This window comes from Hydra vulgaris, chromosome 12 (genome assembly GCF_038396675.1).
Source record: "Hydra vulgaris chromosome 12, alternate assembly HydraT2T_AEP".
Classification (NCBI taxonomy): Eukaryota; Metazoa; Cnidaria; class Hydrozoa; order Anthoathecata; family Hydridae; genus Hydra; species Hydra vulgaris.
The window spans coordinates 43,184,373-43,211,019 of NC_088931.1; the positions used below are offsets into that span (position 1 = coordinate 43,184,373).

The following is a 26,647-nucleotide window of genomic DNA, read 5'->3' on the forward strand; positions in this document are numbered from 1 at the left end:
CGACCACCTTAAGGAACCTAAACATTAAACAAAACCTGATTAAAACAGCTGTTTATCTTTAATAAACATCAAACAAAAGCTGTTTATCTTTAATATTTTTTTAAAACAGATGAAAAGTTAGGCTTTGTTTATTTGAATTTAACAAAACGAAACAAAACAACAACAAAAAAAGTTTAAGTAAATTTAACATTTATTGATAATGCTAATAGAAAAAACAAAATATTTTTAGTGTTACTAAACAACATAGTGTACAATAATGTTGAATTTGTTTAAAAAATCGTACATTCGAGTATAAATTTTAATAAAGTTTAAAATCTTTACCAACCATACATCGGAGTTGGGATTCTACGAGTTAACTCTTCTTCTGTTGGCATTCTGTTAGGATCACCTCCCATTTCAAGATATAAATTATTGTATGGGTAAGGCTTCGGAACTGCTGTGTCTCGGGACTTTGCATCGTAAACACATTCCGAAAACCATAAAAGTACCCCTAACGCACCAAATGCTAAGCAAAGATGAAAAAACATTTCACCGTAAGTTTTTGCATGATTTGCTGATTCGTCCGGCATCCAAACACTTAAAATATCATGCTCAATATGAAGTGGTTCACCAAAATCTCTTCGATCTTGTTGATCCCAGTATTTTCTGTATGGATCGCGAAGTTGGTATGAAAACTCTTTGTAGTTTGGATAATCTCCATGCCCTAGGCCATCATCTTTCCATTTTTGATCAATCCACTCTGGACCTATTATTTATATAATATAATAAAATATATATATATATTTATATATATATATATATATATATATATATATATATATATATATATATATATATATATATACACACGCACACAAACACACACACACACACATCTTATATTGCTGGTTTAGATGAGCAATCTGTGTATATATATATATATATATATATATATATATATATATATATATATATATATATATATATATATATGTACTATAACATATATATGTACTATAACATATATATGTATATACATATATATGTATATATATATATATATATATATATATATATATATATATATATATATATATATATATATACATATATATATATATCTATGGTAACCCCAAATTTAGTTACAATATATCCTTTGGAAAAACTTGTCATGCCTTAGTCTCAACAGACTCTGAATGTTGGTGTGATAATCACTTCTAATCTCAATTGGAAAACGCATGCAACAAAATGTGCTTCCAAAGGCAAAAGTATCTCGGGATGGATGAAAAGCGCTTTCCTGAATAAACCTTCTGGAAAAAGTTATGCATAACCTATGTTAGACCTCATTTACAGTTTGCTGTGCCTGCATGTAATACTTACTCAAAAAAAGATATTAAATGCATTGAGCATGTTCAACATATGGCCACGAAAGTCTCTCACTGGTTTAAAAATTTCCATTTCGGTACGTGATTTTTTATTTTATAAATAGCAATATGCATACTATTATGATTTTCTTAAAAAACATTTTTAACAAAAATATTTTTATTATTTTTTAGGAAAAATTATAGTGAAAAGCAATTTTCTGGTTAAACTTGTTTAAAATTGCAATACATAATGGATATAATCCATCATAGTGGATATAATAAATCTTGGATATGGATAAATAAACCGCATCACACTGCCTTTATTTTTTCTCTACCTGCAAACTCTAATAACCACAAAATATGTATAATTGTGTCATGATTTTGGCTGGCTTCTAAAACAAAGTAATAAAAAAATATATATATTTGTATAATTTTTGACTAAATCAAAAATAAATTTTGTGATTTAGTAAAAAATTATACAAATATTTGATTTTCTGATTGTAGTAGAAAAAAATACTTAGATCTTTAAAAAAACAACATCAAAAAAACATCTTAAAAAAAAATGCAATGACGTCATATACCGAAACTGTTATGAATTAAACACGCGTGAAATAAATTATCAAGTCTGCAGATTGCGGCGAACACATTATACAGATTCCAATAACCATTAAAAAAACGGTGACTGCAAGCTTCGACTAAAACGTGAATTTTAAAATTAATGGCGTGCATTCATTATTGAGTTTTGATCAAAAAAAATTTATCCTAAACGTTTTTTTAAAACATTTTCTTTAATATGAACACAACTTGTCTCGGCACTTGGGAATCCCTTTAAGTTTCCCAATCAGCTTCTACTCTTGTTTTGAAAGCACTATAAATAATGTGTTGAGAACAGCAGCCTATGTCAATAAGTTTAGATAGTTAGTGTTCGTCATGTTTGCTTTGAACGTCTTTGTGAAATTTTAAGTTGACACTGGGTCCATTCATAGAGATCTGAATAACTTTGCTGATAATAAGATCACTTATCGTTTCATTAAAATGATTCAACAAATCAAGTCTAGTACTATTTCCCATAAATGAGGAATCCCAATACGTCACTACAACTTGCATTTTTTCTTCATTCCAATATCGGATGAGTAAATTTTATTTGACAAGTTTGAGTTTTCTTGTTGAGGGATTCATCGAAGGACACAACAAACCAGGGAGACAGGCTTAGTTGTTGTTTAAGTAAATATTTAAAATGAGGCCTAAGACCATGAGTAATGCTATATCCAACTTTATTTGGTCCTATTTGAAAAGATTTAGCTATCTCACTGTCAGGAAACATAGTTTGGAAAAAATTAGTAGCATCTTTGTTTGAATTGTTAGAAATTTTATTTAAGCAACAATGCAATGCCCACATAATTTCTGCACAAGTTATATAAGAACTTGATACAATGAGTTCTAAAGATTGTGGCTTCATAATGTGTCCTTTTGAGAAACTATCAGTTATCTTTAAATAAGACTCTTCCACTGAATTAGGTGAATTATTATTTTTAGCAGCAGACGATCAAAAAAAAAATTGCTTGCAACTGAAATATGCTTTTTTCATTTTTCGTGACTTTTTAGTGCTTGAATACCCATGTTCGAAAGTTCAATTATTTTATGGCATAATTTGCATTTAGCTTGAGCATTATCTTTCTCTTTTATTAGCCAAGAATCAAAATGAGAGTAATTGTTTTTCTTTAACCATACTTCTTTGAAATAAGCCTTTTTTAAATTATAGAATTAGTTTTAAACAATCTAAATTGATCATTAAAAAATATATATATATATACATAAATAGTTTTTTTATAAGTAAAAAAAAAAAGAACATCAATGTAATAATAAAATAACAAGCATAGATAATTTGAATAAAAAGCGCTTATTGAAAACAACCGTTAACAATTAACAAAGTAATTTGTTACTTGATTCAAAAGCGTTTTTCATAATATACACATTGGAAATATCAAGTTGTTTATTCCTAATGTAATTTAATTAAAGAGTTAAAAATGTTATTTTCTTCTTAGTTTTTGCTTTGGTTTTTAGCGCATTTTTATTAAGATTTTAAAAAATTTAAAAGCCGTGGTCAAATTGCGTGGTCATATAATGGCGTGTGAACACACGCCTTCCTGTGAAACACTGTAGGGTATCTTTTTAATTATCAAAATAAATTAATGGGTAGATCCAACAAAAACATAACCGCTTAATTGTAACACAAGTAACTTCTCAATCAGAATTCCCTGACTATCTGATTAAAAAAAAAATTCCCTGACTTTTCCTGGTTTTCCATGACTTCAGTCAAAATTAAGTAGTTTTAAAATTTTTACAGGTCTTTGAAGTACAGTACAAACCCTGTACATAGTACAATCCTGTAACTTTCTGGAAAGCCTTACTAATGTTTAAAACAATATTTTAAAAAAATATATAACGCTGAAACTTAAATAGGGTGTTTCATTAAGACGGACAAAAGTTTAATGCAAATTATATTTGAACATAATTGAATAATATATTTGAATATAATTTGAATAATTTTTTTCTTTATTTTTCAGATTCAAAAACTACAGCTTTTGGCAATTAAAATAATGGAAAGATTGACAAACGAACAATGCATTAAAGTTGAAGAGTATTACAAAAATGGTTGTTCAACCACAAATGCATTTAGAGCACTTCGCGATTTCTTTGGTCAACATAATCGACCAACCATCAGAGCAATTGGAAAAATTGTGGCAAAATTTACAGGAACTGGATCAGTGACAGATGTGAAAACACCAACTCGTACTCGCTTACGCCGTTCAGATGAGAACATTGCTGCAGTATGCGAGAATGTGGCAGAGAATCCAGGCACCTCAGCACAAGAATTGAACCTCTCAACAACAACATTACATCGAATTTTGACAAAAGATTTGTGTATGCACGCTTACAAAATTCAATTAACTCAAGAACTGAAGCCTGATGATCATTTGAAGCGCTGTACATTCGTCAATTGGGTACAAGAGCAAAGGCGAGTCGATCCTGTTTTTTCACAAAAAATCATCATTAGCGATGAAGCCCGTTTTCATCTTTCCAGATTTATTAATAAACAAAATTGTCGCATTTGGGCTGATGAAAATCCAAAAAAATTGTTGAAAAGCCACTTCATGCACATAAGGGCACGGTATGGTGTGCAATGTCTGCTAACCGAATCATTGAGCCATATTTCTTCGAAAATGATGTCAGGAATTATGTAACTGTGACAGGTGAGCGATACAGTGCCATGATTACCAACTTTTTATGGCCTGCATTGATTGATGTGGATTGTGAAGATCTGTGGACCCAACAGGACGGAGCAACCTGTCACACAGCCAATGCAACAATGGCTTTATTGAATGAGAAGTTTTCTGGTCGCACAATCTCTCAAAACAGTGAAGTAAATTGGCCACCAAGATCGTGCGACTTGACGCCTTTAGATTTCTTACTTTGAGGATATCTCAAAAGTAAAGTCTATGCCAATAAGCTATCGACAGTTCAAGAGCTGAAGAATGAGATAATAAGGCATATTCATGACATTATTGACCATCTATGCAGAAATGTCATTAAAAATTTAGACCACCGGGTAGATGTGTGTCATAAAAGCTGTGGCGGGCATTTGGCTGATATCATATTTTACAAATTATTGACACGAATCAGACTACATTATCCAAAAAAGAAATCAATAAATTTTAATCAATAACACTGTTTTATTTACTATTACATTTTGTCCGTCTTAATGGAACACCCTGTATTTTCTGAGGAATTTAAGTTTATTTATCTAGTAACTAAAATATGTGTATAAAATAATTCTGTTCTGTGCGTGATTCCACTTCAAACTTAATTTATTCTTTGTTAACATTACTAATGTATACCATTTTTGCTTACAAAATATTTATATAGGTTAGAATTAAACAAGATCAAATTGGAGATTACCAGTTTTATTATTATGAAAATAATAGACAAAACATAGAAGAGATTTTGTGCGTGATTTTATGGAAATGCCCATATATATATACATATATATATAAATATATATATATACATATATATATAAATATATATACATATATATATAAATATATATATATATACATATATATATATACATATACATATACATATATATATATATATATATATATATATATATATATATATATATATATTATATATATATATATATACACACACACATATATATATATATATATATACAAATATATATATATATATATATATATATACATATATATATACATATATATATATATATATATATATATAGAGAGAGAGAGAGAGAGAGAGAGAGAGAGAGAGAGAGAGAGGCCTCGGCGTGAAGAAATGAACTCGAGAGCAGCGAAACGCTCTCCTAAAGCGAACATGGCGAGCTATGCAAGCTACTCCTCTAAACAGCTTCTAAGGAGAACTTTTGGTTTTTGCTAGAGATAACTGTTTATTCATAAAAAAAATGCTTATTAATTATAAAACTTTGTTTTTATTTTTGTTACAAGCCCAGGACGCAACAAATTATTTTTTTTATTTAACGTTGACATTTGCATCTTTATTTAATGACGAACGTCTAATTTAAGAGATATGTCATATAAGGAAGTTTTATTTTCAAATTTTTTTTATTCTAGTTAATAAGTTATTAGATATATTAATGATGCTTATTGAATTTAGTTAATTTTTTTTTCTTCAAAACAATTTTTTATGCATTTGCAAAGTGTGCGCAAATTAATGATAATTAATATGCAATGACCTAACAATTGAATTTTTATCCATTGATACTAAATAATAAATTTTTCTGAATTTAGTTCGCTAAATATATTTACAAATAAAGAAAATGTACAAACTTGAAGAAATTAAAATAAAAGGGGTCATTCATAAAGGATGTCATTCAGAATATAAATACAACCAGAGTAGAAGTTTATTGATTCCCTTCCGCGGAGATTTTAATGCGGAGATTTTAATGATAATAATCCGCATAGATTTTAATGATAATAAGACACTATAATAGTCTAAAAATCTCTGCGCACGAGAGCCAACATTCCCCGGCTTCTTGCCGGTTAATATTAGTATTATAAACTTGGTGTGACTTTTTTAATGAATGACCCCAAAGAAGCTAAAAAATAAAATAAAAGTCACTTTGACATTTCTTTTTTTAAAATTTTATAAATAATATCATATTAAGTATTTAATAATAAGTTAATAAAAATATCATACTATTGGCGTTGTTAAACACACGATAAAAAAATAAAAACTATAATATTAATAAACTATAATATAATATTAAACATATTAATTATATATTCTATTAAATTGTATATATTCCAGCAAAATTTAAATATTCTATTCAAACATTTTAAAAGTGTTTTTAATGTGCAAAATAACATTACTTCACTTTAAGAAAAATAAGAAAATTCAGAAAAAAAAAGCACACCAAAGAAAAAAGCAATTGTAACGCTTTAGCATGGTTTCTTTTAAAGTAATTGCTAAGCATCTGCGTATCGTTATTGAAATATCGAAACTAACTGATATTTTTTACGATAATAGGTTTCGATATGAATTGCTATGATCCGATATGTTTCAATATGATTCCGATAAAATATCGTTTGGGTTTCGATATACACGGTATCAGTATAGCTTTAAGCAATAAATATCGCATAATTTATCGCTAAAAAATGTATAATGATATTTTTTGAGTTTCGATATGATTCGATATGTTCTGATAAAATACCGTTTGGTTTCGATATTTTACAATATTTTGTATTAGATTTGGCATCACCATCATTATTGAAAGTTTACCATTCAAGGTGTTTTACAAAAATCGAAATAAAAAGTAATCAGATGGTGCAAGGCCAGGACTATATGGTGGATGGGGCAAAACATCCCAACCAAATTCCAATAATTTTTGCCGAGTGACCAAAGATGTGTGTGGCCTTGATTTGTCATGATGGAATACAACACCTTTTCGATTTGTCGATTCGGGCCGCTTTTCTCCAACTGCATTGTTCAATTTTGTTAGTTGTTTAATGTAGACATCGTAATTGATCGTTCAGTTGGATGGTAAAAGTTCAAAGTAGACAATTCCGTTTGTAATTCCACCAAACTGATAACAAGACTTTCTTTTGATGAATATCCACGATCTTTTCCGATTGACATTGTTGTAAACAACCCATTTTTCATAACCAGTTAACAACCGTTTTAAAAATAGATCATTTTCATTACGTTTTTTTAACAAATCACTGGTCTTAATGTGTTGTGTTAAATGATTTTCTTTCAGTTCATGAGGAACCCATATATCAAGTTTTCGTACATAGCAAAGTTGTTTAAAGGGATTTTCAATGCATGTATGCAATACATGAAGCTTCTCTGCAATCACTTGTGTTGTACTGTGACGATTCGAATCGATAATTGCAAAAAAATGCTGATATTCGGCAATATTTACGCTTGAATTCTCTGGGACGGGGGGTACTGACACCCAATTTTTTTTCCCAGAATAGCCCTATATATATATATATATATATATATATATATATATATATATATATATATATATATATATATATATATATACTCCTAGTCGGCATTTACGGGGACATGTTTTTTTTGTTTCTATCTTCTTTTTGTTTTTTTTCCCTTTTTCTATACTATTTTTATCATAAATTTAATTATTTTTTAATTTTTATCATATTTCTATTTTTATTTATACATATTTAAATTTATTTTTTTATTATAAAAACATGTTTTTTATATATTTTATATAAATATATATGCACACTCCTAGTCGGCCTTTATGGGGACATTTTTTTTTGTTTCCGTTATGTATTTTTTTTTTACTTTTTTTATACTATTTTTATCATATTTGTATATATTTTTTAATTTTAATTTTTATTTATACATCTTTTAATTTATTATTCTATTATAAAAATATAATTTTTATATTTATTTTTGTTATTTTTATTTATTTATTATATAATATACTTCATTTTTATTTTCATCTATTTACAAATATATATATATATATATATATATATATATATATATATATATATATATATATATATATATATATATATATATATATATATATATATCTATATACACATTTAAAAAATCATACATATATAAAATCACTGTGGTTCTGATTTACATTAAACAAATAAATATGATGACTTAAAATTGATTTTTTTGACTCTTGTTATTGTTATTTATTAACTTATATAATCTATTTATATTCAAATATTATTATCAATATTTATATTATTTATGTATTTTTGCTTTAAACTTGTTGTAAAATATATAGTTGAGTGATTCAAATATTGTTATATGTACAGTCATCATCATTAATATTATTAAATGTAATAGCTTCAAAATAACTCTTATCTAAATTACTATTAATATAGAATGTAATGCATTAATATAGAATGTATATGCAAAAAAAAAGAAGAAAGAAATGGATTATAGATAAATATAAAGCAAAAATTAATTATTATTATAAAAATCATATCCAAGTCAGTTGCAGAAAGATCTTGTAAGAAAATTTAAATACAGTCTTTGATAGGAAAACTTATAATATATTATAGAAAAATAAATTATAAAAAAAGAAAACTTTAATATATTCAAAAAATTAAAGCAATTCGTCATTCAAAAATTCTATATAAACTTATAAACCAAGAAAATTTGAGCATATTTAAAGACGATTAAACCTATCGCAAAAAGGACATTTTTCAGGCCAGCAAACATTTTTTAAAGAATCAATTTTCAGGCCAGCAATATTTTTATCAATCATCAGTTAGACATGTCGCCAAAAATTTCAAATATTTTCAAATAAATCTTTTAAGGTACATGTAGGCAATCTGCTTCTGAAGTTTAAAAGATGCACCATACAATACATGTATGATTTAGCTCGGATTTGTATTTAGAAGAAAGCTTAAAAAAATTTTTTTAAGCTTTTTTACATACATTAAAAGCATAATATTTTTATAATATTATTATAACATTATATACATATTATTATAACATTATATAATATTATTATAACATTATATACATATAATTATACGATATTTTAGCCTTATTTGACTCAAATCCACTACTTCAAGAAAACTCTAGAAAGGTGTGAACAAAATTGTGATGAATTGGTACCTTAGGAAGCAAATCCTTTAAATTGTCCTAGGCAGTGAGTTATTGAAAGTTATTGGTATAAAATGAATATTGAAAAGCAAGAAATTAGCTTCAGATGAAAAAGATTATAAGAAAAAGTAGATTAGCTTCTCAAAGTAGTGCAAATGCAAAGTTCTGTAGCTTGAAAACAGAAGTGATAGTAAATGTTTTTAAATTTTCATTAAACCTTCCGAGAAAAGCAGAATCAATAAATTTAATGTAAAAAAAAAAAGCAGTAGGTTTTTTAAGACAGTGGCAAAAGCAAACAGTGTTAAGACAGTGGTAAATTAGATTTACATATCATCAAAACTACAGATTCTGAAAAAATAATTCATTTGCAGATCGCAAGAATGATTTATGCTAATAACTCACCATTTAGAATGGTTGACCATTCAGAGTTTATCAAAATAATCTATTTCTTACACCTAGGATAAAACCCTAACATAACTATGGTTAGAAGACAAAAATACCTAGAAGGCATGAAAACTTAACTATGGCTAGAAAACATGAATGCAGCAAATAATGTGGCATATAAAATATGGTATGAAGCAAATATGAACAGCTTAACAAGCTGTTCAAATTTGCTTCATGATCAATCTCTAACCATAAGTATTAGTTGTCAGAGCAATGTCACAATGAGCCAGTAGTTTGTGCAACAGCTACAACATCAAACTCAAATATCTATATTGCATATACGATCGTTACATCCTGCAATACATATACTACTTCTGACTATTCGGTTAATGTTACTGTAAACTAGGAATCGAGAAAGTGGTTTTCCTATTCAAATTATTTAATAAAAAGCATTTGAATCAATGAATTTATTGGGTTGAGCCTTTGACATTTGTAAACAAATAAACACTAAAAAATATTTTAAATGTTTAAAGTTGATTTTTTTATGATTTCATAATAGTTATATTTTTTGAATTTAACTATATATCAATAAACTAAGTTTATATTTCAAAAAAAAGAGTATATGTGTACTTAACTATTTATCTAAACACATAACATTTCTGTGATTATTTAAATTCCGTTCAAGTCACTTTATTTCTAATTTCAAAATTAAACATGCCGTTTCAAATAAATTACTTTTGTCATCACTCCTTGGATACAATTAAAAATTTTAATTTTTTAAATACAACATCAGCAGCAGATCAACATATACTACTTATGGCGGCATAATAAACAATATTAAACATAAGGGTTTAGCATTAGTTTGTTTTATATACTGAACAAATTAAATTCAAAATTTTTGTTTGGATAAAAATCTATGTCTTGAAGAGTTTGTAATGTAGTTAAAGGTATCATTTACAACTGGAAGGGCCCAGTTGGGTAAAGTTGGACCAGCAAGAACTAAATAGAGTAGTTATTTTTTTTTTTGATTTATATATCATGTAACATGAATAGGAAACTATGTATTCTAAAGATAGTAGAAAAAAAAAAGTGAATTTATTTTAAATCATCTTGAAAAATGAAACTGAAAAGCAATATTATTTTAATTTATTAACTTTACAAGAAACTTTGGCAAGGATTAGTGTGAACTCTTCTACTGTCATAGAACTATCTGTCGTGTGGACTATACTATTAGCATGGAATCAGCTAATAGAACATAACTTTATTAGTGTGTCTGCATTTTACATATATTTTATATGTAAATAATTAAACATATATATACATGCATACATATATATATATATATATATATATATATATATATATATATATATATATATATATATATATATATATATATATATATATATATATATATATATATATGTATATATATGTATATATAGATGTTTCTTTTTAGAAACATAACTAAACTTCGATTATTTTTGAAAAAGAGAATAATTAAACTTGATTAATATGAAACATTTATGTGTGGCTGGTAATTTTTGTATTAATTTTATTTGTATTAAAAACTTGGTTGTTGTTCTCACATTAAATTAATGTTGAAGGAATGCTCAGATAACTTGCAAACCTACCCAGATGGTTTTTTACATATATTTTTTCTACCTGCCAAATTTCATTAAAACATATTATTGAGCAGATAGTCTATAAAAGTGAGCAGTTTTGGTACCTTATTTCTGATTTCTGTAAGTGGGTGGTAAGAGGGGGTATGAACAAGTTAAATTTTATTAAGTTAATTTAGTAATTATTTATGTTATATGTGATATATGCATACATACATACATACATACATACATACATACATACATACATACATACATACATACATACATATATATATATATATATATATATATATATGTATATATATATATATTAATACAATTAGATATAGACTGCCAGAAAAATAATTTTTTTTCCTTTTTTTTTTGCAGTAATTTATTAGACTTTTTGTATTAATTAATAATAGTTTATATATTTTCACTAGTTCATTTTATTTTAAAAGTGAAAATTACCATTTATTTTAGTGTGACTTGTTTATAGTTTCTAAAATATTATTGATTTCATTGAAATTGAAGACATAAACGTTGATAACAATATTTCTACAGCTATTCATGAAAGTTTAAATGATTGCAGAATTTTTATCAAGTATGTTTGGTTTTTGTTTAATAAAAGAAATCTGTAAAATGATATCGAATTAATTTTTTTTTTTTATTAAAGAAAAAGTAATTAGCTTTAAAATAAATATGAACATATAAAAATTTTATTATTTAGTTAAAAAAATAATTACAAAAAATCAGGAATTTATTAGGAAAAATAAGAAGCACAAAAGTTTAAATAAATTGCAACATTTGAACAAAAAATAAATAAAAAAAGCAAAATTAATATTTAAAGTGTCCTCCTTTGTTTTTATAGCTAAACTCGTTTAAGATAAATTTGTTTATGCATTGATTCAACTAATTTCATGCACATTACGTGAGGTGCCTTCACCCAGTACTCATTCAAAAGTTGCTTCAAATGCTGAGTTGATTGAATTTCATGGTATGTCAGTTGATTGTCGATCCAAGACCAATCAGAAAATCATTGAATCAGAGAATCATTGAAATCAGGTCTTGCATTTTAATTTTTACTTTTTGTCAACAAAATATGGAAAAAACTTTCTGACAACATATATGAGTTCTATATATATATATATATAAATATATATATATATATATATATATATATATATATATATATATATATATATATATATATATGTGTATATATATATATATATATATATATATATATATATATATACACTATTGTGGTGCATGCACCTGGATACAAAAATTGCGCCACTTCACAGAACCCTCTCCCCTTGACAAAATTGATGGGATGCAGATCCTGAATGCACATCATTGCCAACTTATTGTGGTACTATTCCTTTTTTTCCTTGATTCATTACTACAGTCGTTGTGTTAAAATAGCTAGTTATCAAAATATTTCCTATTTGTCTCCTAGCACTAGATGTTGAACCCGCACCAGATGTCAAAGCAACCAGATTTGGAGGATGATGCAATTTCAGGTGATTATGCATTGCAGAACTACTTCCTTCTTTGCATGATATCGTCTTCCCACATACATTGCACAAAGTAACATTATCTGCTTTCTTAAAATACTTCCATACAATGCTCTTCTTAAGGCTAAACATTATGCTCTGAACAAATTAAGTATCATATTGAAAAAAGTAACCTTAAGATTATATAATATGTTTCAATATTCATGCAATTAAGTTTTATTATTAAGAAGTTGAAGTTAAATCTAAAATTTTGTATAAAACTTTTTACGAAAGTTTTAACATGTTGAGTTTATCATTAAAAAAACTTAATATAATTTAATAAAATATTATTAGATATTATTAAAAAATATTTATAAAGTCATCATTAATTGCAAAAATTAGAAATATTTATAAAGTCATAATTAATTGTGAAGAATTATTATTAAACTCTTTTGCTACCAGCCACTATAATCAAAAAAAACTTCACTGTAACCGGACATTTTCCACAATAAAATTTGGATGACATTACACTGAAAACTAATTGAAATTCGAATAGGAAACTTTGTTGAAAGCTTAATAAATTAACTTAATTTATATAACTTTTTAACACGTTTCATTTAACAACAAGAAATGCAAAGTGCTGAAAACAATTGTTTTTACAAATAATAACTAGTCCAAACTCATTATAAATATAATAAGAATGTTTTTTTTTTTAAGCTAATTACTTACCTAAATTCTTATATGCTTCTACAAGTTAAGTTTACTGTTGAAATACTACAGCCACTCAAGGACGTAATAACTGATTTAAATAATGTTATTTCTTATATTTAATAATAACTTTATTATTATTACTTAATAATATTTTATATAATAATAAATCTTGTTTCACGTCCTTGTGCTGCTTTATTTTAAAACTAAATTTAAAGTTTTTTTCTCTTATGTATTTCTTAACTTTGTAAAGTGATTATTTATAACTACACAATATGGCTCTTATTTGTTATTATTTTTGCAGAGAATTAATGAAACTTTAAGAACAAAAAAATTATGTGTCAAGAATAAAAATTAATGTACAAAAAAGAATATTATTCCTTTTTAGCGAAGCATACTCGAAAGCTACTACCAGCGGCTTGTGGTAAAAATTTAACAAAAATCAAAAGCCGCTGTCAGCGTCAGCTTGGTTCCGGATATCCGACTATCTGGTTACCCGGCGAAATCACTAGCTTCTGCCGTACTAGTGTCTGATTGATGGAACTTAACACGTTTCCGATGTGTTCTTGTAGAGTTATTGATTAATTCGGCATTCGTACAGCTCACAGAAGCCTATACCTTTGTGAGAAAAACATCCCCAGATGCCAACCGTACCTCCACCGCCTTGTCGACGATGTTGCAAAAACCTGTCTGAATATTTCTCACTTGCAAATCTTTTGACATAAGTTCTTCCCTTGCAGTTTACGACTTGAAAATTAGCTTCATCACTCAAAATAACTTTTTCCCACTGTTCTACAGACCAGTCCAGGCTTTCTTTGGACCACACTCATCGTTTCCGTTTATCTGTGATTGAAAGAATAGGTTTTCTAGCAGCTATGTATGTTCCAATACCTTTGTCCATCAATGTTTGCCTCACGTGCTCTCTGCTAACTTTTGGATTATTTTTTGACTTGTTGAAGATTTGAGCTAGCTTTTTGTAGCTGAGTCTGGGGTTTTCTCTGCTCATTCTGAATATACCACTTTTGTCACGGTTGCTGAGTTTGGATGGTCTCCCAGAACGCGGCATGTCGGAGATGTCCTTGGTAAGTTCCCAAGTTTTGATAGTTTTTCGAACGCAATACTCGGAAACATGAAGTATTTTGCCTATTTGAACATTTGTGTGATTTTTTGTCCTCGCCATACCAATAACTTGCCACTTGATCTCACTAGAAACTGATTTTCGACCCATTTGCACGCAATTGAAATTAATTTGAAATTTACAATATTTCAAGTTGATTTTTAATGAATTAAAAGCTGCCTGATGATGTTGTGATGAATTTTTTGATTGTAAACTACTCATTTTAACTTTATTTAAAATTAAAAAAAAATTTCGCACCGGATTTATAAATTAATTAGCAAATAATTTATCTTAAATAAAATCATTTAAACTTTTGTGATACCACTTAATTTGTATCACCTAACTTTTAATGAAATTTCTGAGTAAACAGTGATGAGTCGAAACCTTCTTTTTTTTAATCTGTTAACACATAACCTATTTACCAAATTGGAAAAAAAATTATTTTGATATCTATTTCCGTTAGATTTTTATTCAAGAAAAACAGAAAATTGGATCTTAAAATTCTGTAATCGTTTAAACTTTCGTGAATAGCTTAGTTATAGGTAGCATGGTATTTTAAAAGCAATTTTTCTTTTTATGTAAACATTTGCAATGTATCTTTAGAATTTTCTTTATATTATCACATGTTTATGTTGTCAGTATACAATTGGATTTTTGTGTGTGTGTATAAATAGTGTTTTTTATTTATGCAATAACACAGTATTATTAAAAATATTTTTAATATAAGTATAATATTGTTTATAAGTTAATGTTATATTATTAATTAGTAGTTGTACAAGACCTTCTTAATATATTTTTTAGACAGCAATGGGCCTAAAAACCAATTTTATTTTTTGTTTATGATACAGTTAAAGAGTATTTAGATACACACTTCTTATTACCTGCCAAAACATGCAGTTGTTATAAAAATGGACGTGTACCTTTCTTTATTCATTAACAGTAACAAATCATTTATTATATTTATTCAACTAGTCAATGACAAAATTGATTTAAATATTTGTAAACCACAAATCTTTAGTGTTTTGAAAAAATGCAAAAGTTGGTTTTGCAACTTTACAAGGGATAGTAACCGTATTAAGAAACTTTGTAATGAACCCTTTGTATGCATTGTACTAATCTTGCCCGTCTTTCCATCATCGAGGCCTACTCCAAGTAGTTCTCTTACTACTGTTTTCAGTAGCTTAGATAATTCAACACTTGAACACATAAGTAATTTATCACAACTAAATAACGAGCCTTTATTTTCTGAACATTCTATTATCAACATGTAACAAACCATTTCTAATGGAGAAAATTATGCAGTATTTGGGTGTCAATTTTAATGATATTCCCGATCGTTGTATGATTAAACAAATGGCCCATGAGCTTGGCAGTATAGCAGAACTGCAAGCATCAGAATGAGCTATCATTAATTCATGTATTGCTCTTGGATTTGATGCAACAATCCAAGAAAGTATACATATTAATAGCATTCACTTAACATCAAAGAATAAGTGCTAAGTCATTGCTCTGGATCAATGTCTTGCTATGATTGTATGGGACTCAGACTTAAAATAGTTTTGGCTATGAGCATGTTGAGGTTTAAACATGGCAAAGGTGATCCAAAAGGAATTGTTATTTTTAGATGATCAAAAACTACCATGAGGTATCATTCCAAGGTATCGAGGAAATCATTTTCATATTTTTTTTCATACTTGTTTTATTTTTATAAAACATTATGAGTTTAAGCATTTTTTAACCATTGGAACAGTAAAATGCGGAACTCTACAAACAGTTCTTTGAGCAGCATTTTGTAACAAAACTGCTCTAAAACAAATGTGCATGCTTGCATTATTTGGAAAACCACTTCCTCAACAGTCACATAAAACTTTGTCATCCAGGGTCCAGCCTGGATGACAAAGTTTTATGTGACTGTTGAGGAGGCAAACTTTAACAATTTTATTGGAATCTGGGTATTGAAAAATGTATTGCTAAAAATTGCAGATTTTAAATCAAATCCAAGTTCTCTTTTAAAAATGACCTTGAATTAGATATTTTAGAAAAATTTTTGCTTGATTGATGAACACTTTATCAAGATGACTTCTGCTTGTCTTATTGCAGTGGGAGTCGCCATAAGTTATCAATATAAGAGATATTTCTTCCTTTCTATTAACCAGACTCTCAAGGAGGAGTCAGCAAGTGCAAGGTTTCACAATATAGATAGTGAAGAGTTAATGGGAATGTTTAGTGTGGCTAAAGAAAGATCACCTAATGTAACAATTTGTAATGTAAAATTTCATGCAGATTAAGATCAAAAAAGAATCTAACTTTCAATTACCTAGATAGTTTAGATCAATTATCTAGAGCAAATGTAGTTATGTGGTCTATTCAGACAGCCCATAAAAAGAGGATGATAAATCAAATGAAGCATAATGATATACAAGCAGATATTTCAAAAAAACATGCATACAAATGCCAAATAATGGATGAAAAAGACAAAAGAAAGTTAAAATGACAGGAAATAAAGAAATAAAGCAAGGAAATAAAGAGTTTATATACATTGTCTACCAAACAACTTGATGACTAAGATGATGTAATGTCAGATAGAATTGTTGGGCAAAAACTCTACCATGAATGGTACGATAGTGAGTATTTGAAGTATGTCATGTATGGTAGAGAAGAAAAACTCAAAAAAACAAAACAAGACAAAGTTTACACTATTTCTTATTGGAATAAAGATGATACTGATGCTGAAGCTGTTGACTACAACATGAAAAAGTTACAGCTTGCTGCTTATGTTGGACCAGGAGAGTTGATCTTTTCTTGAAGTGTAATATGTAACAAATTATGATAATATTACTTATAATGAAACTTTCAAAATAGATATCGCAAGTGATGAGACTTGCAAAACAGATACTGTATGTGATGAAACATGCATAAAGGTATCGCAAGTCATAAAACTTGAAAAGATAGTCATATCAAGTCAGGTATGCCAGGTACTAAACAATATGTTTTTATTTTACTTTTTTTCATAAATGTTTTTAGAGAAGAATAAAAGTATTTGACTTGGACCTTTGCACAAGTGTTGTGACTTTGCACTAGTGTTGTGACTTTGCACAAGTGTTGTGACTTTGCACAAGTGTTGTGACTTGCAAAATATTTTGATAGGTGGCTCTAGCTTATCTTCACGTGGTGTCAATAGTTACAAATGATTATTATAGTGTTCCATTTATGAAATTGATTAATTTAATATCTAAAATGTTTTAATACAGAACAATATAAAATTGATTGTTACAACACTGATATTTTTGGTAATGAAATGAAATATACTAATTTATTTTGTTTGTTAAAGATGCAATTATTTTTAAGAATTCAACATCTTTTTATCTTTAGGATGTGGGTAACCATCACCACCCTATTCAACAAACTTCTCAACTTAACCAAAATTTACGAATAGCAGCAAAAAGACTTTTTTTTTCAAAAGTAGGACTGGTTGTGGTCTTCAACTTTAGCTTTTAAGTTATACCTGGTGCCAAAAGCCTAATTCAGGTTTTAAATTGTTAACTCATTTTAAAATAATTATAATTGTTATTATAAAGATATATTTATTTTATTTATTTATTTTTTTAGGTTGGGGGGGGGGCACATGCCCCTCCAACAAGTTAATATGCACACCACCAATAAATGAAATTCTTGTTGAAAAACTTTTTAACGTTTTTTATACTGTGTACTAGTTTCACTTATATATTAAATATAGAAATAGTTATTTATAATTAGAGAATTGAATATTTTTGAAATTAGGTTGTGTTAAACCATCACCACCGTTTTCACCTCCAACTTTAATATAGAGGAGACCAGGGCTAGTTGCAACAAAACTTAAAAAACTGTATTAATTTCTTATAACTTTAATTTTTTTTTCCACATTTCTATCAGGGTTATAAAATAGATCTTAGTGATGTACTAAACCAACATTGATAAATATAATATAAAACTTTACTGCTCCGCAATAGTGAATTAAAGATAAAAAAAAAAAAGTGTTGCAACTTACCCCGCATCAGGGCAAGTTGCAACACTGAACAAGGTAAGTTGCAACACAATACTTTAAAATTATAAGCCTCACAGAGTTCAAAGAAATACTACAAGTTAATCTCTAATTTCTATTTGGCAACAAAAAATTTATATTACATTAAAGGAAAGTAGTATTTTCATTGAGCTGCAATACTTTGATTATGAGAGAATTCACATAAACCTGACTTGCTTAGTAAACTGAAAATTGTATTCAAAAATTTTAGAGACTGAAGAAATTAAACAAGAAGGATTATTATTTAAACTAATTTATTATTTTAACTCCAAAGTGAAAAATAAGTTTTCTCTTAGTCCATAAACAATAAATTTGTTTAAAAAATGCAAGAGAAAGTTTTAGGATATTTAACTTCTGTTTTCAGAATATAAAAACACAATAACAATTTGTTTAAAAAAATTAGAATGTTAAAAAATAAAACAAATGTTAAAAAAAAATATCATAGAAACAAACAAAAATCAAACTTAGATCTAAATTATATATAACAACAAAATTTCCTTTCAATAAACATTCATTAAAAAACAAACAAGTATTAAAGAAACAAAAGAATTAATTACATTTCAATTCAACAAATAGATTTTTTTAATATTTTTTGTTATAGATGTTGTAATATTAGGAGATAGAAAAATTGACGTTAAAAAAACCTTGTTTAGAAATAACTAGAAAGTGCGTAAAATCAATAAAACCCGCATTTATTTTATGATTCAACTAACCCCAAGCAATTTGTTGCAACTTACCCAGTAGGCATCATGATTACTTTAATCAATGTATATAACTATTTAAATTAAACAAATCTAATTTTTTAAAGTCATTTTGTATTTGAAAAAGATTTTTTTAACTTACCATTATTTTATTATGTTCATAAATCTATAAGTTTACAGTGAAAACCAAAAAAACTTCGAAAACAAAAAATTAGAAATTTAATCGAAAAAACAAAATTATCAATAACTTAATTTATTACTGTAAGTTTTTTATAGCTAACATATTATAATTATAGTTATATAATGTAAAAAGAATTTAGGAATAATATATAAAAACCATTCTTTAAAACACATTGTTGCAATTTACCCCTGTTGCAACTAGCCTACATCAATCATTGTTGTTGGTCTGGAATAAAATTATAGCAACTTTTTGTATAAAAAAATTACTATTTGCTGAAAAAAACAGTCTTTATTGAAAGAAATATGCTTATTTTTAGGGCAAAGGTGGTGGTTCAACACCTTCTCTAGCCCCCAGGAAACGCCCAAGAGTGGACGATGTTATAAATTTGTAGCCCACTGTCACACTTATCTTTTGATACCAAGTTATAGGTATTTAGATAAGAATTGACAAAGCTATAACAATTTAAGTAAAGAAAAATTAAATTTTGACCACAGTTTCTTCAACAAATCCATATATTAAAAATTTCCGACTAAAAACCTCGTAAGTTTTTCTAGAATAGTTCGATTTTAATACTTTTCACCTTTAAAATACTGTATTAAAGCCCTTTCCAATGATATATAACAATCTAGCCTTTGGTCAATTTAAAATTTTCAATCCACCTACCTACCTACCTACCTACCTACCTACCTACCTACCTCTCTCTCTCTCTCTCTCTCTCTCTCTCTCTCTCTCTCTCTCTCTCTCTCTCTCTCTCTCTCTCTCTCTCTCTCTCTCTCTCTCTCTCTCTCTATATATATATATATATATATATATATATATATATATATATATATATATATATATATATATATATATATATATATAAAGTTCAACTCCCCTCAATTTGAGGGGTTTTTAATTTTTATATGGTCATAATTTTTGAACGCTGAGAGATAATACTATGAAACTTAAAAATTATCGATGAAAAAAAGTCAAGTTAAGAAAAATGCAAAAAATATTTCATCAACTTGTTGCTCTCACGTCTGGAGCAGGTGTAGCAAAAATTTTTGGGCTTTTTTGTCCCAGCCTCCAATCACCGCAATTTTTTGCAAACCCTCATTATTTGATATAAGTATAAACATAAAAATGTTTAGAGTTAGCTCCATGTCTGAAAGTTAACTATCTCAAAGATAAAAAAATGCTGGATCCGCCACTGATATATATATATATATATATATATATATATATATATATATATATATATATATATATATATATATATATATATATATATATATATATATATATATATTAGGGTGTCTCAAAAATTTTTTTTTTGAAAACCAAAATGTGGAAAAGCTCGTTATCGTTATGTATTTGTAGCATATAGTGAAAATTTCAGCCATTCAAATCAACTCTAAGGTAAAGAAGGTGGTCTAGTCAATTTCTTTGTAATAGAACATTATATTGCAAATTTATTATTTTGTAATAACTTTTTTTTATGTTAGGAGAATTTAGCAAACACATTTTTCAATTAATGTAAATGTTTTAATAACATTATTAATATAATTATTTTTTAGTTATTTACACATTTTTGTTTATAATACATGACAAAAATTATTAAAAAATAATATAAATAATAATTTTAATAAGACATTAAAATGAAAAAAAAAAAAGATTTGTTTGCTAATTCTCCTTACATAAAAATTGCGCGCGTGCATATGAAAGTTTTACATAATAGGTAAGTTTTCATTTCATTAAAGTTTTTTTTCAATTGTAAAAGCAACTTTTTTCAAATAATTTGTTAAGTGTAGATAATTATAATAAAAAACAACACGTGTATGCTATGTATGATATGCTTTTTTTTTTGCTTGGCAAAAAAAGTATTTTTTAATAGTATTATTTGCTGTTACGAAACAAACTACTGTACTGTAAGCTATATTTTATACCATAAATTTATAAATATATATAATTTTATAAACTGTATTAGCTATATTTTCAGACAATGGCTTCAGGAAAAAAATGCCACAATACAATACTAGAGCCTGCTGAAGATTTGAGACAGGCTGCAAGAAAGCGTAGATAGTTTTATTTGTAAGGCTTTCCACTGCAAAGCTTTGCTCCAAGTCGACTTCCAACGACTGGAGAAATGCTCAGAAGATTTTACTGGCTCAACATTAGAAAAGAAACTAGGTAACATCTAAAAAATTTCTGAATTTTATCTGTTTGATTTTATTTGTTATTACTTAACCATTTGGCATTTTCTTAGCACTACCAAGATGAACAGTAAAGTTGGATGTGCCCTTGCTTCTGGAAAAAGTTCTGAATTTTATCTGTTTGATTTTATTTGTTTTTACTTAACCATTTGGCATTTTCTTAGCACTACCAAGATGAACAGTAAAGTTGGATGTGCCCTTGCTTCTGGAAAAAGTTATCTGAAATGCAGCAAGTTAGCTGAAGGAATGTGTGAAGAGAATTGGCGACAGACAATCAGAGTTGTTTGCATTTTGAGAGAACTAGTAAACTTGTGGGGCAAAGCTGAATTCGACAACAATTTCATACTCACAGAGCAGCAAATTCGAAACAAAATTACCAACAAGATCAATGAGTACCAATCTCTAAAAAGACTCAAGACTCTAAGTCTACCAGAAGGAAACTACTGCAAGAAAGTAAACAACTTTCTAAATGAAAGCAACTTTTTATTCCCAATTCATAAGGCCAATATCTTTAACTTGATAAAGAGTGATCCATCAAGGAGCAAAGAGGCCCAAAAAGAGGACATTGAATTTCCAAAGCACTGCCTCAAAGGACGCATGGTCAAGACGGCGGGCATCATCAACACATCTCAAAAAAAGGCTTGTTTGGCTGTGGAGAAAATAAGAATAATGGAAGAAAAAATGCGCTCACAAGATGAAAAGCTCAGAAATCAAGAAAAAAAGAATAAAAGGAAAGTAGAAAAACTAGATTAAGAGAGTTTGAAGTTTCCTGGTACACAGACAGTGATAGTCTTCCAGACTCTGACAAAGCTTTTATGCCTCCTACAAAGACCCAAAAGATTTCAGGGGAAGTAAAAGTTAGTCTTTAGTTAAGTATGGATGAACTCCTAAACAATTGGATCCCAATCATGACAAGATATGGTATTGGTGTTCGACCAGGAACCTGTTTATTGACATCTCTTTATAAAGCTGGCGGTATTAACATTGAGGAGTTGAAGATCTCAAGATCAACTCTGACTAGGAAAGCACGCACTGTAGTAGAGTCAGAAGCCCAGATCATCAGAGAGCAAAATATGGACAAAGTAAGAGGCTTAAAGCTAGTGATTCACTTTGATACAAAAATTGTAAGGCAGTACACCAGTGAAGAAGCAGTTTCCACAAGTCATGAGAGGATAGCTATAAGCGTTTCTTCTCCTGAAGCTGACCCTTTAGATTTTCTGCTTGGTATTTTGAAAATTAAAAGCTCCAAGGGAAGCAACCAGGCTGTAGCCATTTAAAGTATCCTCGAATACTATGAGCAATCAGATCAAGTTATTGGGGAGTGTGCTGACACCACAGTTAGCAACACAGGAAAGAACAATGGAGCTATTAGAAATGTTATTGTTCATGCTTTGGGGAGGCCTGTTCTCTGGCTAATGTGCAGACATCACATATATGAGAGACATGTGTCTCATGTCATAGAACTTGTTTTTGGCACAACAAAAAGTTCAAGCCAACACCTCTATGTTTTACTTCAGAAGCTATGGCCGCAAATACATAGAGAAGTTAATAAACTTGAAAGAATTGTCAAACTTGAATGGTCTCAGGATGCATTTAGACCAGGTACTCTTTTGCACCAACTTGCAGTTGAAACTAAAGAATTTTGCACCACAGCACTTCAGAGAAACACTTTCCAAAGAGGAGACTTCAAGTCTCTTTGCCAGCTACTGGCTTACTTCCTGGGTGCAGGTATATCTAATTTCTTCTTTAAGCAGCCGGGAGCTCACCATGAGGCCAGGTTTATGAGTGACTGTCTTTACCTTCTTATTCTGCAGATGATACAGAACTATCATCCGAATGATTCAAAAACAGTAGAGCCTGCTACTCTCAAGAACATAAACACTGCTACAAATTATATTATGTTTTTCCATGGTCTATTCTTTCTGAAGAGTCCTATGGCAACTCAAGCTCCTTTAAATGACCTAAAAGCTTTTAAGATCCCCAGCTTGTAGTTTTGTCTCTTGCTGACAGGGATCTAGATATACCGAGTTAAGAACAACATCCTTAACAAATTGTTGTCTTTTGCCATTCCAGAAAAAGAATATATGGTGCTTGAGAAACCTGGAATCCAGCCAGTCGTTGTTTCAATGTCATCTCTTGATGATTTTGTCACTGAGCACTGAGTTATCTTCTCTTTTTTCTCCTAGAAATCACGAAGGAAGAGCTTTTGCTGTAAAGGGAGAAAGGTATAGCTGCTTGCGAAAGTGAGAAAGCCCCTAAGTCATTTGTCAAGTTTTCTGCTTGTGCAAATCAGCTTGCAGTGATAAATGATAGGGCAGAACGTCACATAAAGCTGATCCAAGACTTTATTGGAAGGACACATAACGAGGATAGACTTCAGGATACTCTTCAGTTAATTACTAAACATTATTATACAGACCTATAGTGTGTAAATTGTTAGGGGTAGGGGGTCGTTTTTAAAAAATTAGGCAATTTAAAATAGCAAACACATATTATGCTCATTTTTAATAACAAAAAAAGGAAGTCAATTGCATTTAACAATTTACACCTAATAACCACTAACCCCACCCAATGTACCCGCATGCTACACAATAATGTCTGCAAAATTTTAAAAGTATTTCCATATCATTTTATTTAATAAAATAAACTATTAATTTTAAATACTAGAAATTTTATTGCATGGATTATTTAATTATTTTACAAAATAACCTGCTTTTTTAATTTTATTTATTATTTTCTAAGTTGTACGTAAAAACAGACAACAAGTATTCAAGAAAGTTACAAAGAAGTACCTGCAGAACATCTAACAAGTATTACAACTGTAATCACGTTTTTGTTGCTTTTAAACTCAATTTAGAATTATTATCTGAAATAAAATTGTCACACAAAATCTGTATCTTACTTATTTTATTAGATATATTTTAAATCGAAACCAGTGTTTTGTGAGTGTTTTAAATTTAAAATATTTTATATTCGGAACTTTAAAATATAATATTCAGGAAAAATTATATTATATAGAAATTGTCTAAAACCACCTTCTTTACCTTAGAGTTGATTTGGGAGGCTGAAATTTTTACTATAAGCTACTAATACATAATGATAACGATTGAACTTTTCCACATTTTGATTTTTTCAATAAACTATTTTCTATGCAATCGTCCCACTTAATTCTCTATAACAATTTTTTTTTTTTTTTTTTTCTTTTTCTTTAATTCATATTCAATTTTTCTATGCTTAAAAAATGCTGGATCACAACAAAACTCCTATGACTTCTACTTCTTTGACTCTTCTTCCTTTCTTTCCTTCTTTTTACTGTTATATTTTTTGTTATTGATATTGTTATGATTTTTATATTTTTTATTTTTTTTTATTTTTTTTTGCATTATCCTTATGATAATCACTAAAATATATATAGATAAATATATAGTAAAATATATACCTATATATAGTAAAATATATAGATAGTACTTATTATATTACTGTATTTAATATTATTATTACTATTTATTACTATTATTATTACTATTTATTTTTATTTATTTTTTATTACTTATTATTATTATCATTATTATTATGCTATATTTATACCATCATAGGTCTTTACGCGTCATCAGTTTATAACTGTTTGTAAATGTCCTGCACGATTGTATATATACAGTTATTATTAAAGTGAAAATATATTGATTTGATTTTACAGGGCCAAAAAGAGGTTGAAATTTATGGTGAACTGAAAAAATACTTAACCTCTAATTTTGAATTCCATTAATTAAGCATTGACTCTATAGGGTGTTATGAAACAGACATATGTCCATATATAAGTTATGTCCATATATATGTAAGCCATATATAAAATATTAATCAATTAATTAACTTGAACAACTTACAATAATTTATAGAACAAAATATTCAAAATCATGTTTAGCACTTAAGTCTCTCAAAAAAAAAAGTTGTCAACTATTTAGAAATGATTGTTCTAAATACGACAAAATGAGGTGTGAAGATGTTAAAAGTGATCCCCAAATTTTTTTTGACAACAGCGAACTTGAAATATCTCGGAATGATCACAAACTTACGATATCTTGGAATGATCACAATAATCATTCTAAGATATTGTAAAAACTTTATCTTTATATTCTTTTTTGCTTCATTTTTGTGAAGCATTTTAATTAGTTTAAACATTTTTAAAAACAAAATAAAAAACGTTTAAACATGTTCTTTTTTATTTCATTTTCTTTTTTTTCCATTGATAATTTTCACACACTAATTGTTGCTTCTTACAAAATATAGGCTTGTTGTAGAGTGATTTCGTTATTTGATGCCAAAGCATAGTTAAGTTTAAACCAAAAGGATTTACCGTGTATGGGTCCAAAATGGAGTGAAAACTTGCTTCATTTTAAATACAAACCTCTTGGTGGAAGTAGGGGTAGAAGAAAAGACAGCATTACCATCAAACACAACACATATTCTTTTTAATGACACAATTGTTAAATTATAATTCATTAATAAAAAAAACAATAATAGTATGTATTACCTGGAGGTTTAATATCAGGGATAGAAGAATCATCAGCGTGGGCTGAATAATAACGAACTGTAGACAAATATTGAATGGGAATTTTTAATAAATTTTTGTTAAAACGAAAAAAGCGAGACACACTCGCCATCTTTTTTCAATCTTGCGGATAAAAATAATAT

At 27.9% G+C, this 26,647-nt stretch overlaps 1 protein-coding gene across 1 annotated transcript; it reads right to left on the reverse strand.

Annotated features, from left to right (window-relative positions):
- Positions 1-172: 172 nt before the first annotated feature.
- LOC100205740 (NADH dehydrogenase [ubiquinone] 1 beta subcomplex subunit 8, mitochondrial) lies at positions 173-26,647 on the reverse strand. Its single transcript, XM_065813351.1, has 2 exons — positions 26,487-26,647; positions 173-745 (listed from the first exon to the last, which is right to left on the reverse strand). Exons 1-2 carry the CDS (start codon positions 26,614-26,616, stop codon positions 318-320), a joined length of 558 nt encoding a protein of 185 aa, XP_065669423.1. The 5' UTR covers positions 26,617-26,647; the 3' UTR covers positions 173-317.